At 34.0% G+C, this 13,721-nt stretch overlaps 1 protein-coding gene across 1 annotated transcript in view; it reads right to left on the reverse strand.

Moving 5' to 3' along the window:
- The window catches only part of LOC145239946 (26S proteasome non-ATPase regulatory subunit 5-like), a 29,966-nt gene extending 16,812 nt beyond the window's left edge, over nucleotides 1-13,154 (reverse strand). The window contains exons 1-3 of the mRNA XM_080103538.1: nucleotides 12,895-13,154; nucleotides 315-459; nucleotides 41-176 (exon numbers count right to left, since the gene is read on the reverse strand). Of these exons, the coding sequence (XP_079959664.1) occupies nucleotides 41-176; nucleotides 315-459; nucleotides 12,895-13,115 (502 nt within the window). The 5' untranslated portion in view covers nucleotides 13,116-13,154. The remainder of the gene's footprint in view (nucleotides 1-40; nucleotides 177-314; nucleotides 460-12,894) is intronic.
- Nucleotides 13,155-13,721: the final 567 nt, after the last annotated feature.

Genomic DNA, 13,721 nt, shown 5'->3' on the forward strand with positions numbered 1-13,721 from the left:
TGAGAGTTATAAGTTTTATGAGCGTGCAAAACAAACTCACCAATTCTAGAGAGAGCAGACACAGCTGACAGACCAACCTGAAGAGGTTCACATGTTATCAAGTGGATCAAACTCGAAATGGTAGATTCATCTTTGAAAATAAATCTTTCATACAAATCGATTGGAATGCGTTTTAACTGGATAAAAAAATAATAAAATAAAATTAGAAGCAGAAAGGTTTGATTTAAAATTAGCAACTTTATACATTTGGAAAGGACAAAAATGAAGCGGGAGTGGTGTGACAGACAAAAATCGAATGACAGAAACCAGCTTACCTCAGCCAAGCAGACCAGTTGAATTGAAGGATGGTCAACATTTAGTCCTTGTCTTAATTCATGAGAATACTTTTCAATCACAACTTCATGTGCAAAAGCCACAAACAGGGAATCAATCACCTCACAGCATAATCCCATTTCTTCCCTGCAAAAACAAAAATATATTTTATACAGTCAATACTGAACATCAAAATTTTTTTGCAGACAAATGGGGCAGTAAAAAAGTAAAGTAAGTTTGATTTTTCAAAAATCATTGTTTTAAATTACAGCTTTTGCAAATATTGTAGTTGAAGATCAGAGATCAGACCCAAATTATAATTAAGCTGATAAACTTCCAACTAATTTTAAGTTATGTTTGTGGCAATAAGTTTTTACCTACTTTTTGATTAGTTGTGTTAGTGCCAATAACAGTTAGGTACGACTTATTTTTTTAAAGAAAGTTGATCCAGTTTATACAACTAGAAAAAACCGTCACCCTTTTTACGTATTAAAATTGTATATCATTTTATCTTTGCATAGAAATTTATGAAAAGTTTCCATTTCAACAAATTTGATAGTTTCATTGACAGCATCAAGTGGGGGATTACTTTCAAATAAAACTTAAAATTTCCAGGCAATTGTAGTCTTAAGGAAAAAAAGCTGCCACCTACCCAACATTCTTTCATGCTGAAAAGACCCTCCCCTTTAAAACTATAAAATTATCTCCGAAAAACTGGTTTGGGTTAAAGCAACAGAATGGCTTGGAAACAGGAGTAAAATTTATGTGTAATACCAACCCTCGACTAATTTAAAAAAAAAAAAAAAAAAAAGAAAAAAGCCAATCGGGACTTAAGCTGTCGATATAAATTGCATTATTTATGGAGGCATAAATCTTTGTTTTATTATCCAGTTTTCACCACTAACAAGGCACAGTGCCACTTTGAAGTAGGGGGATACTATCGGGGACAGAAGTTGCAGGATTATAATGAAGGGAGACGAATAGCAAAATGGCTTTTCACATTACACTTGAAGTTCTACATGTCAGTACAGTTTGGAAAGCAGAATCCCGGAAGGGAGTTCCAAAGTCTAACAGTTCTGGGGGAAGAAACTATTGGACTAGAAGGCCTTACAGCTAGGGATCTGTGAAGGGGTGGGATTTAGCTGCTTGTTGGGTTTGTTCGGTGTATTCACATCAGGGGGTACAAGTCTTGTAGTTCAGAGCATTCACCATTAAAATACTTGCAGAGGGATGCAACATTTCGCCGATGGGGCATAGGCTGAAGCTTAGACAGTTCAGGACGTATCAGGTCGGCAACTTTTTTTAACCCTGTCCATGAGTGAGAAACAAGCAGAAGATGCACCAGCCCAAATGAGACAACAGTACTCTATACATGGGCGAATGGTGGCCTTTGAGGTACAAGATACTTTCAGGCGTAAGTAGTTTTCTAGCACGGTAGAGAGAGCCCACCTTCTTTGCAGCAGCCTTGGCAATGCTCTCAATGTATATTCCAGTTCATGTTCCCTGTAAACATGAGGCGGAGGAGTTTAAAGGAAGTACTTTCAGGCAATGTGTTTTTTGACCATTGTTTCATGTAATTATTGAAGGAGACAAGCTTAGTCTTGGTAACATTGAGTGTGACCATCCATTTTTGTCCCCATTTCATTAGATTGGAGGTCATCCTCTAGTGTTTCTAACATTTCCTTAGATATGTGTTCATTTGTTTTCCCCACCATGCCTGTTATAGAGTGGTGTCAAATATACCCATCTCAGAAACAATTTTATCAGGGAGGTCATTTATGAATATCAGGAAAAATAAAGGTCAACGGATAGACCCCCACCCCTGAGGTACTCCCGCATTTATATCATTGTTTAGATATATGACCATCGAGGACAACCTGGATTTTTCCCTTAAGGATTTAATTCTTTGTATTCTTCCAGTGATACCATATGATCTAATTTTCCTTAGAAGACCATCATACCACACCCTGTGAAAAGCCTTAGATATATCGAGGGCTACTGCTCTACCCTCCTGTTTTGTCCAGTGAACGGTATATACGTTCAGAGATAATGGTTAGGATATCTGCTGTGGAACGGGCTTGCCTGAATCCATAGTTTGTCGGTCAGTTTAGCAGCTGTAAGGTGATGACTAGAACTTGGTTAATTATAAAGTCAAATATTTTGGTGAAAAATAGTGGGGAGGGCGATAATTTAATGGGTCAGTTCTTTCAATTCTTGAAAACTGGTACAACAGAAGCAGTTTTCCAGTAATCAGGAAAGGAACCCTTATCCCAGAGTGGCTTCTGAGCCTTGATAGTGGTGACCCATGTGTAAGGAGAGGGGGGGGAAAAAAAAAAAAAAAAAAAATTCTGATTGTAAAGTTTGGAGATTGGAGAGAACTGGAGCAACCCCAGTGGAGCATTTTTTTTAATAGCACAGCCAGGACGAGATCGGGTCCGCATGCTTTTGAGGTGTCTAGGTTTTTTTATGATACCATGTACCCGAGAAAGTGATTTTCAAATCATCTAGTGTGGCATCTGTCCACAAAGGAAAGTCAGAGGGAGTTGTGTGCTGCGTCCAATGTGGAGTTTGAGGCAAACTGAGTGGCAAGCAGGTTAGCCTTCTCGGTTGCCGTGCAAACAACCTCATGATTGATAGTGGGGGAATTGTTGACTGCCCATTATTTACTACACTTTTGTAGATTTTCAAAAAAAATCACGAGTTCCTAATTTCTGTGCTTCAATGTGTTTTCTGTTGGTTTCAATGTACTGTCTTAGCCGTCGCTATTTCTTAGAATTATTTCTAGTTTCTATATACTTCTGTCCGTTTGAACTCGACTTATGTCGGTTGAATCTGCGGTACACATGCTGCCTTTGAGCAATGGCAGCTGCACAAGTAGAAGTAAACCATTGGGGAGAGTGGGGCTTGCTGTAGAATTTCCATATGGAACATGTGCTTCAATTGCAGTTTTGAACCGTCTAATGGTCTCATTTGCACACTGTTCAGTTGGAAGAGAAAAGATATTTTCCCATGGGGCATCTCTGATGAGGTCCCTGATGGCTTTCCAGTCAGCCTTTTTGTAATACCTCATCGTTTTGAGTAGTGGATCTTCAGTTTTTAATGAAAGTTGAAGTGTGCAGAATTTATAATTTATCTGGAAAACATTGCAATGTATACTCATTTTAATTTCCTAGTGTTAGATTTCAGCATCTTGAACAAATACAACTCTGCTAGGATTTTTATCCTCAGCCCCACAAGTCAGATTAGACCAGTCCTGTAATGATCGTTACCCATCGATTTTGTTGTGAGAGTTTAGTTCTGTGCAGTTCTAGAAGGAACACCTACCCAGGCTTTACCTTTAAGGGATTATTTTATTGCTAATCGCCTGAGGCACCCACACTGGTGAATGCTGAAGCACTTTTTGCAAGTCAGAAAGCCCCTTTGGGGCGCTACTTCTCAGACCACTTTCCAACCCTGGTGTCAAAGTTCTTGCAGGTGGAAAAACTAAAATTCTTGTACAACAAATGCATTACAACTTAACTTGGAGTAATTTTTTTTGTATGGTATTCTTGATACTCTAACAGTTCTAACGTTAGTTCTATTTTGAAAAAAAAATAAATAAATAAAAAACACAAAATCATAAGGTTAAGATTCTCGGTACATATGTAAAATTTTTAGTTTTAAAATGGGGAGGGGGGTTGCAGACGCTTTTTCTACTTATTGCTTTTGGTTAATTACGCAAGTCACATCCTCAATTGTGATTCGTGGAGCACGTTAGAGAGCATAAAAGGCTGCCAAATGTTCCGAGCATGAAAATATTTCAATTTTAAGATTAACGTTTTTCAGCACGGCCCGTAAGCTGCAGAATATTTAGAAAGTCATAGCAAGGGAAGGGAGATTTATCTATTCTGTACTTTTATCCACGAAAGGAATAACCAGTACAAAACTTCAAACCAGAAGAGTAAGCAACCCAAAACAGGAAGTCTTTCATATCAAGAACTAAATCTTACCAGCCAGTTCGTTGACAGTAGGTACCGGCAGCCAAAATTATAAAATCGCCTAGGGCTAAATTTGATTCTTTCATAGATATACACATAAATACAAGAAAAACAAAAAAATCATGGAGATATCTTGTTTAGTCTTCAAGTTATGATCATTTTCATATTTGCAAATGTAGCATGAACATGGTTACATTGCGACATGGCAACTTTGAAAGCAACTTAAAAAAAAAAAAAAAAAAAAAAAAAAAAAAAAAAAAAAAAAAAAAAAAAAAAAGTAACCAATAAAAATGTCAAAAGATTCTTTCACTCTTAGTATTAGAAGACAATAGGAAATAAAAGTATAATCATAGCAAATTCAATTTCGGTCTTCATTTGAGATGTGAAAAGTGAACATTGCAATATTTATAATAGCAAAATCGCACTGACGGGCACTTTTTGAAGTATCAGCAAATAAAACTGAATTAAAGAAACTTAAATATGAACATGCAATAGAATTCTATGCAGAGTTATTATGCCTTTTTTTTTTTTCAAACAATTCCAGCTGCAAGGTTTTTCATTATAAGTCGATAATACTAATATGTTCAATTTCAATGGTGGAAATAAAGTACTGAATGTTTTAAACGTATACAAATTTCAAAATCACAAAAACTAAAGATATAGTTGTGAAATTTTGCGTGCATAATCAATACATATTGTAGAATTTCATATCTAAATTTCAGCTCAGTACACCTTGTAGTTAAAAAATTTCATTTAAAAAATTAAAAAAAAAAACTTAAAAATCGCAATAATTCAGTGTTTATCATAGCAAAGTATAGTATATAAGCAAACATACCTGTTCAATACCAAAGGAAGCTGCATGTTAATAGAGCTCTATACAATTGATATTTCCTTGTGATTCTGTTGAACTCTTCGCTGGGAACCGACTACATTCGTCCATTTGAGGTGGTCACTCCCAATCAAACACATACAGAGAAGAAACTTTCTACTTCTGACCTTGCCCATATAAAGGCATTTATTTTCACCTTACACTTGTCCAGAAGTTTCACTTGCCCTTCACTACTCGTGACAGAAATTACTTGACCTAAATAAAAGTCATAATATACTGCCACAAACTGTCCTTGTTGAAGATGTAGTTTCCAAACTGCCTGATCAACTAGAGCACTTCATCCGTTTCGCTTTCTGATTCTTCATTATCAGGAAGCGTTTCATAGTCATTTATTAGGTCTGTGCCATTCAAAATGCTTTCAAGTGGCTTGCTAGTAACTCTAAGGTCGGTCAAGTTTTAAATGTTCATACTTATTGCCCAGAACCATTTTCTGAAACCTAATTTCATCTTTGAGGGTCTCAAGTTTACTATTCCTGCTTCCTAGTACATGTAGCTTTTGTGTGACATTCACTGAAACAAGGCCCACCATGTGTCTTCACCCTCTCAATGATGAGATTTTTTATGGCTTGCTTCCTTGCATTTTTCTGCTTTCTCTTCTGAAGTACCACCTTCTGTAATGCCAGATGTTTTATTTGGACTTCTTTACATTTGGATCCACACAATCCAAGCAACTTGTTCCTTTTCCGATTTACTATCAAGCCAAATTGAAGTCTTGTTTTTCTTCAGCATATTGATGGTGCTATGCTGGTGTAAAGATGCATGTCGTCTCTTGAAAACGCTAAAATCCAAATCGCCAAAACATTCTATCAAATTGGTTATTTGCCTATACTGCATTGGCTGAGGTTTTTCATTTTTAATATAGTATCTTCCACCTGGCAGGAAGTCTGTCAGCCGACGTTGAAGAACATCTTTGTATGCTGAACAAACTATGAAGTAAACTTTGAACAATAGTCTTTTGTGCATCCATTTTGTAGAGGGTAGAAAAAACAGGGCTGTTTAAATTGATGCTAAAAAGTGGTGGAAAGTTGGCATCTGTCAATTGTTCGGCATCATGTTCCATCTTCCAAGAGCAGCATTCATTTCCATAACATAGCAAAAGAAGTCCAAGTATTTTGGTTGTCTTCCGAGTAGGATCCAGTGCGGTCAAGTAACTTTGTGGTATAACAGTACAAGTGCAACCATGGCACAGTCAATCGAATCACTCCTCGCGTCATGAAGCACACTTTCTTGCTTCAGATTCAATGATGCCATGAAATCTTGAAAACAAAATGTCACAATATCATTTCGATGATAGTGGAGTGAAGCAGCAGCCTGAAAGGTTAAACGTATTCCCTCTAAAACTTATGCTAGAATTTTGTGACTGAAAATGACAATAGGCTTCCCATGAGGCTCTGCATCCATTTTTCTCATCACCTCTTGGTCCCAACACATTACAAGACGTCCTGATAAAGCGATATGCTGCATTTTCTGAACTTGAAAACCTTTTGAATTTTTTAAGACCATCTGCCGATTTTCTCATTCAGATGTTGTTCCTGTTTTCAAAACTTTTTCGGATTCAGAACTGAGGCCAAGAAGGAAGTGAGCATTACAATGCAAAAACTCCACATTTTCATCAATGCTAAGTGTATTCATCCTCTGTATGTTGAAGGTTTTGCCGAATGACTTCATGACACTTGCTGTCACTCATAAGACCAGTCAGATTCTGTAACATTGACCGGAATACAGTATCCACTTCACTATCTGTATAGAGATCAGCCAACTCCTGGAGCAGATTAAAGGCTACATCAACAAGTGTATCTGAATCTTCCTTGAATACTGAAGTGAATCCACATGAAAGCAACTGACCACTATCTGTTGAAAGTTGTAACTTTTTTCTTTTAATATTCATAAAAATAAAACTTTTCCCAATATTTATGAAAAGAGTTAAGCCAACGTAAATAAATATGTAAAAGTGACAAATTATCAATGATTTAGTTTTTTTTTTTATTCATGTAAAGAGTTAAGCCAACATAAATGTTTGAAAAGTGCTAAAGGCAACGTAAGTAAATAAATGCTACAGTAACCTTTGGAGAGAGAGGAAAAAAAAAAAAAAAAAAAAAAAAAAAAAAAAATGACATAACTGCTCTGTACTTTCACCTAACAATTTAATGAAAAGGGGAAAAAGACTTTCTGTTCTGAACTTTCACCTATGTAATTCCTTTGTTTCAGATTTTTTTGACCTAATTAATAAAGTGTCAACATAAAAGTTGTTTTCGTTGTGTGGAGTTTTTTCTGTCTAGAATAAAATAAATTGGTACTCGTGTACTTATAGATCCGTGCTGAAATATTTAAAAAGCCGTTCTTAACATGGAGAGGGGAAGGTGTTTGTAACTAGTCTATACTTTTACCTGACAATTGAATAAAAAAAACTAAACTTGAAAATATGATTTTTAAAAATTAGCAGATCAGTAAGTGCAAATAAAATAACAATGGTACTTATGGAGTGAACTATTATTTAGGAAACATGTGAGGGGGGGCGCGTTTTTTTAACTAGTCTGTACTTTCACCTAACAATCAAACGAGACAAGAAAATATTAAAACAATATTTATGAAGCAAACTTTAGAAAACCACTTGTGTTTTTTGGTGCTAGTGCACTTACTGATCCGTGCTATTTTTTTAAAATCATATTTTTAAGTTCAATTAAAGTTTCATTTTTTTTTTTTTTTATATTCGATTGCAAGTTTAAAGTACAGAATAGGTACAAGTTTATAAATGGTTTATAAATGCTCCCTGTTTATTTCCCCTCCAATGATACAATATCAACTTAATTTTTGAAAAAATCCAAAATATTGCTAATTTTTTTTTTTTTACATTAAAAAACTGAACATGTGCTAACTACATGTTGCAAAATAGTCAAACGTAATTTTTACAAATTAATGTACAGAAACGGTTTCTTATCGCTTATATTGAAATTGAAGCAGTATAGTTACCTATTTGGTGAAATACTGAAGTTTAACAGCTTTCATCCATTGACTCGCACATTTTTGCCCTGTTCACGGTTCACGCAATTTTGTCCAAAAGACTCCAGGTGTCAATTTTCTTTCGCCTTGCGCATTTTCGCAAATAAAGCTAGGTACAATTTCTTAGCACCATTTTATAGGAAATTGAATAAACTTTAATATCACGTTTGCCATGGTTATTATGAATAGTTAATTCACTAGAAGCAAATTAAATGAAAGAAGTCAGAACTAACCTGGTTTGCCAGTACACATCTTTAAAAGAGTACCTATACAAAATACTAACATGTTACCATGATATTTTTTGTATCACAAATTCAAAAAAGTTGTCAAAAAACAAATATAACAAACAAATGTTATCAAAAGCAAGATAAGTTACTTTTCTACCAAACTGGATATATTTTTTGTGTTTTTATTCAATGTAACATGTTTATTCAGCTCTAAAAAACATACATTGTTTACTGATGTATAGGAAAATTCAAAATGGCGCCCGACTCTTTAACATGGTAAGTTCAGGAAAAGGCATTATAAATAATAAACTAGACAAAATACTATTAAAAAACCACCGAATATATGTCACGGGAATATATATTGAGCGAGTTTCTAACAGTATTTTGTCTAGTTTTATATTTATAAAACCTTTTCCCAAACTTACCGTGTAAGAGAGTCGGGCGCCATTTTGAATTTTCCAATACATCGGTAAACACAGCATGTTTTTAGAACTGAATAAACAGGTTACATTAAATAAAAACACTGAAAACATATCCAGTTAGGTAGAAAAGTAACTTATCTTGCCTTTGATAACATTTGTTATATACTTGTTTTGACAACTTTTTCGAATCTGTACAATAATACAAACCAATTTTTATGTTTTTCAGTCCATTCTTTTAATAAATAAAACTTCACTGAGTATTTTCAAATATTTTAAAGTAAGCATTTTTCACGGCAATGTTTTTTTTACGATTGGTGAATTATCAATATTTTAGCATGGGGCGTAATTCATTTCTTTGAAATATATTTTAAACTTAAATTGTTTTTGTTTTTTTTTATAAGATTTTAACTAAATTTACATAACGAGTTTGTTTTACTGTACACAGATTCGAAAAGTTGTCAATATAACAAATGTTATCAAAGGCAAGATAAGTTACAAACATGCCGACATTTAAAAAAATATATTGATAAAATTGTATGATTTTCGAATCAATTGCGTTTTAAAGGGAGTAAAACCACTAAAAACCTTCCCAGATAGGTAGAAGAGTAACTTATCTTGCCTTTGATAACATTTGTGATATATTTGTTTTTTGACAACTTTTTCGAATCTGTGTACAGTAATACAAACCTAAAATTTAATTTAACTTGAAAATATTTAAAATACACATGCATACACTGCACAAGCACCCTTATCATAATAGTAATAAAAAAACTGGTGTAGATGACAACTAGTTGTGAAGAGTCAGGGAGGATGGAAAGACTGAAGTGAGAGAGTACTGACCAAATCTCCACTGGAAGTGTGCAGTTCAAATCTGGTACCTTGGGGAGGCATTTTGTCACCCAAACCCCAGGAAACACCAGTGGCCGATGCCAACGAGAAATTAGTGACAATGGCTGTTGCGATAACATGCAACCATCTGCATAAGTGGTCAAAAGGTGGAGAACACTGGAAATCTGGGGAGACTTGTCACAGTCTCCAGGGAACACCACAGGTTACTGCCAGTGAGCAATCACTGATGATGGCTCGAGACAACTAATATGCTACACATTTTGATGAAAAACATGGGGGGGGGAAAAAAAAAAAAAAAAAAAAAAAAAAAAAAGAAGGACAGAACAAAAAACCAAAACTTTAAATATAATTTCTTTATTTAAAGTAATAGTTATTTAAATATTTCAACATAATCTTGGAGAAAATCCAGCTTCCCAATAAGGGGCACTCTGGATAGGAACAAAAATCTCAGTCATGAAAGATTTCTCCAACCGAGGACAGAAAAGGTAAAGTGTAGCATCAAAACAGATACTACACTGATCTTGTTCCAAAGGCCAAAAAATATGTTTAGTGTTTCTTTAATTGTTTGTTCCCTAAATTCATAATTCAGTTTTATCAGTATTAAATGGTATATTGCTTTAAAATTACTTTATTTTACATAGATGTTTATATTTGATAAAGTTCAGTTTAAGTAGTAATCGAACCATGTTCCTTTTTAAAAATGTTTTAAAACTTTTTCAAATGGCCCTCATACAGTACTGACTGTCTGACAAATCTTACCTACATTGCCTGCAGACATTTTTCAGTTAACAGGCCTTCTTACTCTCGGTGGCCATGATTGAAGGTGTTTCTAAATTTAGTTAGATCGTCCCTCTCTTAGAACCAGAAGATAGAGGAAACCTTAATTCCGTTAAAATATTCTGTCTGGGTCTACAGCGACTCATGGTGAGCATATATCGAACAGCATTAGGTGTGTCAGAAATTTCGTGAAAAATAGTGAATTCCACCGTCTTTCCAAGCTTATAACTCCTCGAAAAATGTAATTCAAGCCCTATTTTTTTTTTCTCAATTAAAGGAGCAAGGACCAAGGTTTCATAAAAAAAAAAAAAAAAAAAAAAAAAAAATGGTTTAAAAAGAAAAGTTTTAAACTTCGAACTTTACAGGTAAATTTCTAAACACTTGTTTTAAATTTGAATATATTTGACCTTTTCTCTTCAATTTGTGATATATAAAACTTGGGCGAGTAAATTTACTTTTTAATAGACACTTGAAAATGGGGGGGGGGCGTGAATTAAAAAACGTTTGTCTAAAATATATTCGGTTTATTGGAAAGAGCATAAAATTTCACATTGACCCTGAAAATATTGAATCAATAGAAAAATTGATTCATTTTTAAAGTTTAAAAATTGAAAATTTTTTAAAAATATTCATTACTGTTTAAAAAAATAATATTTCCATTACTTTTAAAACAACTTTAATAGTTTATTTTGGAAGTATAATCCATAAAGAAAATAAACCCACTTTTAAAAGAGAAATTACGAGTTTTATATTTTATTCGCAGTTTCGTGTTAGGGGTGTCAAAAATTCCTACAAAAATTCTGATACACCTAGAACAGCATTCGTTCGAACATTATACCATTAATCACTCTTAGAATTGTTAATCCACAAGACCTGGAAATACATACTCAATATCGAGAGGCTGTGGCGTGACATGATGATGAAGGAGTGAGTTAAGAGATCTGGTATTCGTCCAACTTATTTTACGCCAATATCTGTCGAAATATTTTTATAAGCCAGGACGAGCCTGATATTTTACACAACTTTTTCAAAGAAACTTCATATGTACCAGTATCCGCATTCAGAGGTAAATATTAAAAAGTTTAATGTTTGTATTAAGTCATTTATTTGTCCAGAAAAAAAAAAAAAAAAAAAAAAAACGAACATGTTTAATCAGCTGATATATATCCGGTGGATTTCGGTTTTTACTTTCGGAAACCATTTTTATATTCGAATGGTTTTCTAACGCGGAAAAGTCATTCCGTAATTATTCCACCCAAAAAGTAGAACAATGCACTTTTTAAAAAATTGTTCGCCAATGCAAGAAAAAAAAAATTCTGTTCTGACCCCCCCCCACCATCAACTTGGTGTTTGTTTTATTTATACTTCAGACAAAATACCGTTTCATTTAAATTAATTTGTCGTTGACCTTTCAGAGTTGCTTTAATTAGAAAAATGTTTTAAATTATTTGTTAAAAAAAAATAAAAATAAAATTATATTTTCTTACGCAGACTTAAATGTTTAGGGGTTTTACTCATTTTTTTATAGAGGTAGAGTTTTTAAAATTCTATGTTCCAGGAAAAAAATTATATTACCCCCCCCCAACTTGGCGTGCTTTCCTTTCCTGGTTTTATTTCTTTTTCAGCTAATTATAAAATTTACAAAAACGTGCTATAAGGTATTTTTGAAAATAAGAAAATTCTATGTTCTGGGGACGGACCCCCCCCCCTCCAACTTCATTTCTTTTTCATCTAATTTTAAAGTTTCCGCGGAAGCCATCGTTTATGCTGCCGCGTGTAGCGAAAACGGAAGCTGTAAAATGGTAGAAAGTAGTTCGTGGGTTGAAACGGTTAATACCATGCAAACGGTACATTTGCCCCCGGTTTGAGTATTAGATTCGTTGTCAGCGACCTCCATTACCCCTATAAAATTTTTTAAATAAAATAGAGTGGTCGGTGGGGTGGTCTGTTTACCAATTTTTTAAAAATAACTTGCTGTTGAAAAATATTTTGCAAAAAATAAAATACTAAAAACTAAATAAACAATTGCATTTTTCAAGGTAGTTTTTGTTATTTTCTGATAATTTGCATTTTTTTTTTCGGTTTGTTTTGCTTTTTTCCCTTAGTCTGCGTCTGTTACGCCGCGCTCGGCTGTCACCGATAATTGCCGGTTTCGCCCGATCTGGGCTTCACGGGAACTTACGAGAATTCGGGTCAAATTATGCAAGAGTAACAAAATTGTTAGGTGAAAGTACAGAATAGTTAAATAAAAGCGCTCCTTCACTTATAAGAATAGGTTTTTAAATAACGCTATTTCAGCACGGTCCGTAATCTAGAAAATCATTATATAATTAAACAATAATTAACCGATAAATCTGTACATTTGAAGGTGTAGAACTACAAACGTCAAAATAGAAAACACCGGTCATATGGTGTGAATGATCATTTAAATGTCTACTTACTCGTTAAGTTTTGGGAATGTCGCGAAGAAGTTTTGGAGGTCTACATTCGCCAAATCGTCTTGTAATTTCCTTCGTGAACATTTTGAAATGGCAAGCTGCAGTGAATTGAGAAGCTGGACTTTCTCGTTGGAATTCCGGAAAGAATTGATCAGCTCTATCAGGTTGGTCTCCGCAATTTGGTCAGCAACTCTCGCAGATTCTCGTTCACCTTCTGTTTCCATGGTTGCAAGTCTCGTCGCTTGTAAACAGTTAAACAGGTGTTTCTTACCTATTTTTATACCGTTTTATATTTAAATTAGCACGAGCGAAAACAAAATTTGAGCATTAAAAAATAACTTTTTTTTTTAACTTTCATATTGGGTTCATATTTTCATTTATCGAAAATTGTGAATATAGGAGAGAACATTAAAATATTTTTAAAGCAACACTTCTGCACTTTAGTGCTCGTTTTTCCGAAAAAGCTCGGCGAAAAACGGAAAACCCCGGATTATAACGCCGTAATCAAGAAAAAAAAACAAAAAAACAAAAAAAAAACGTAAGTACAGGGTGGGCCAAAATAAGGGTCCTATTTTTAAAAATTCATAACTTTTTATTTATTGATTTTTTTTTTTTTTCAGAAAGGGTCTTTAAATTTGAATAACTTCCACAAAATAAAAGTTAAACTCACCAAACTTTATGTGTGTGTAGACTGACCCTTTACTTATTCTGAAAAAAAAAAAAAAAAAATCAATAAATAAAAAAGTTATGAATTTTTAAAAATAGGACCCTTGTTTTGGCCCACCTTGTATATATTAAAAATAAAATGAAAGAAACAAATAAAAACAGAA

The sequence above is a fragment of the Euprymna scolopes genome, chromosome 19, assembly GCF_053919585.1.
Source record: "Euprymna scolopes isolate OS-2025 chromosome 19, ASM5391958v1, whole genome shotgun sequence".
In the NCBI taxonomy this organism is placed as follows: domain Eukaryota; kingdom Metazoa; phylum Mollusca; class Cephalopoda; order Sepiida; family Sepiolidae; genus Euprymna; species Euprymna scolopes.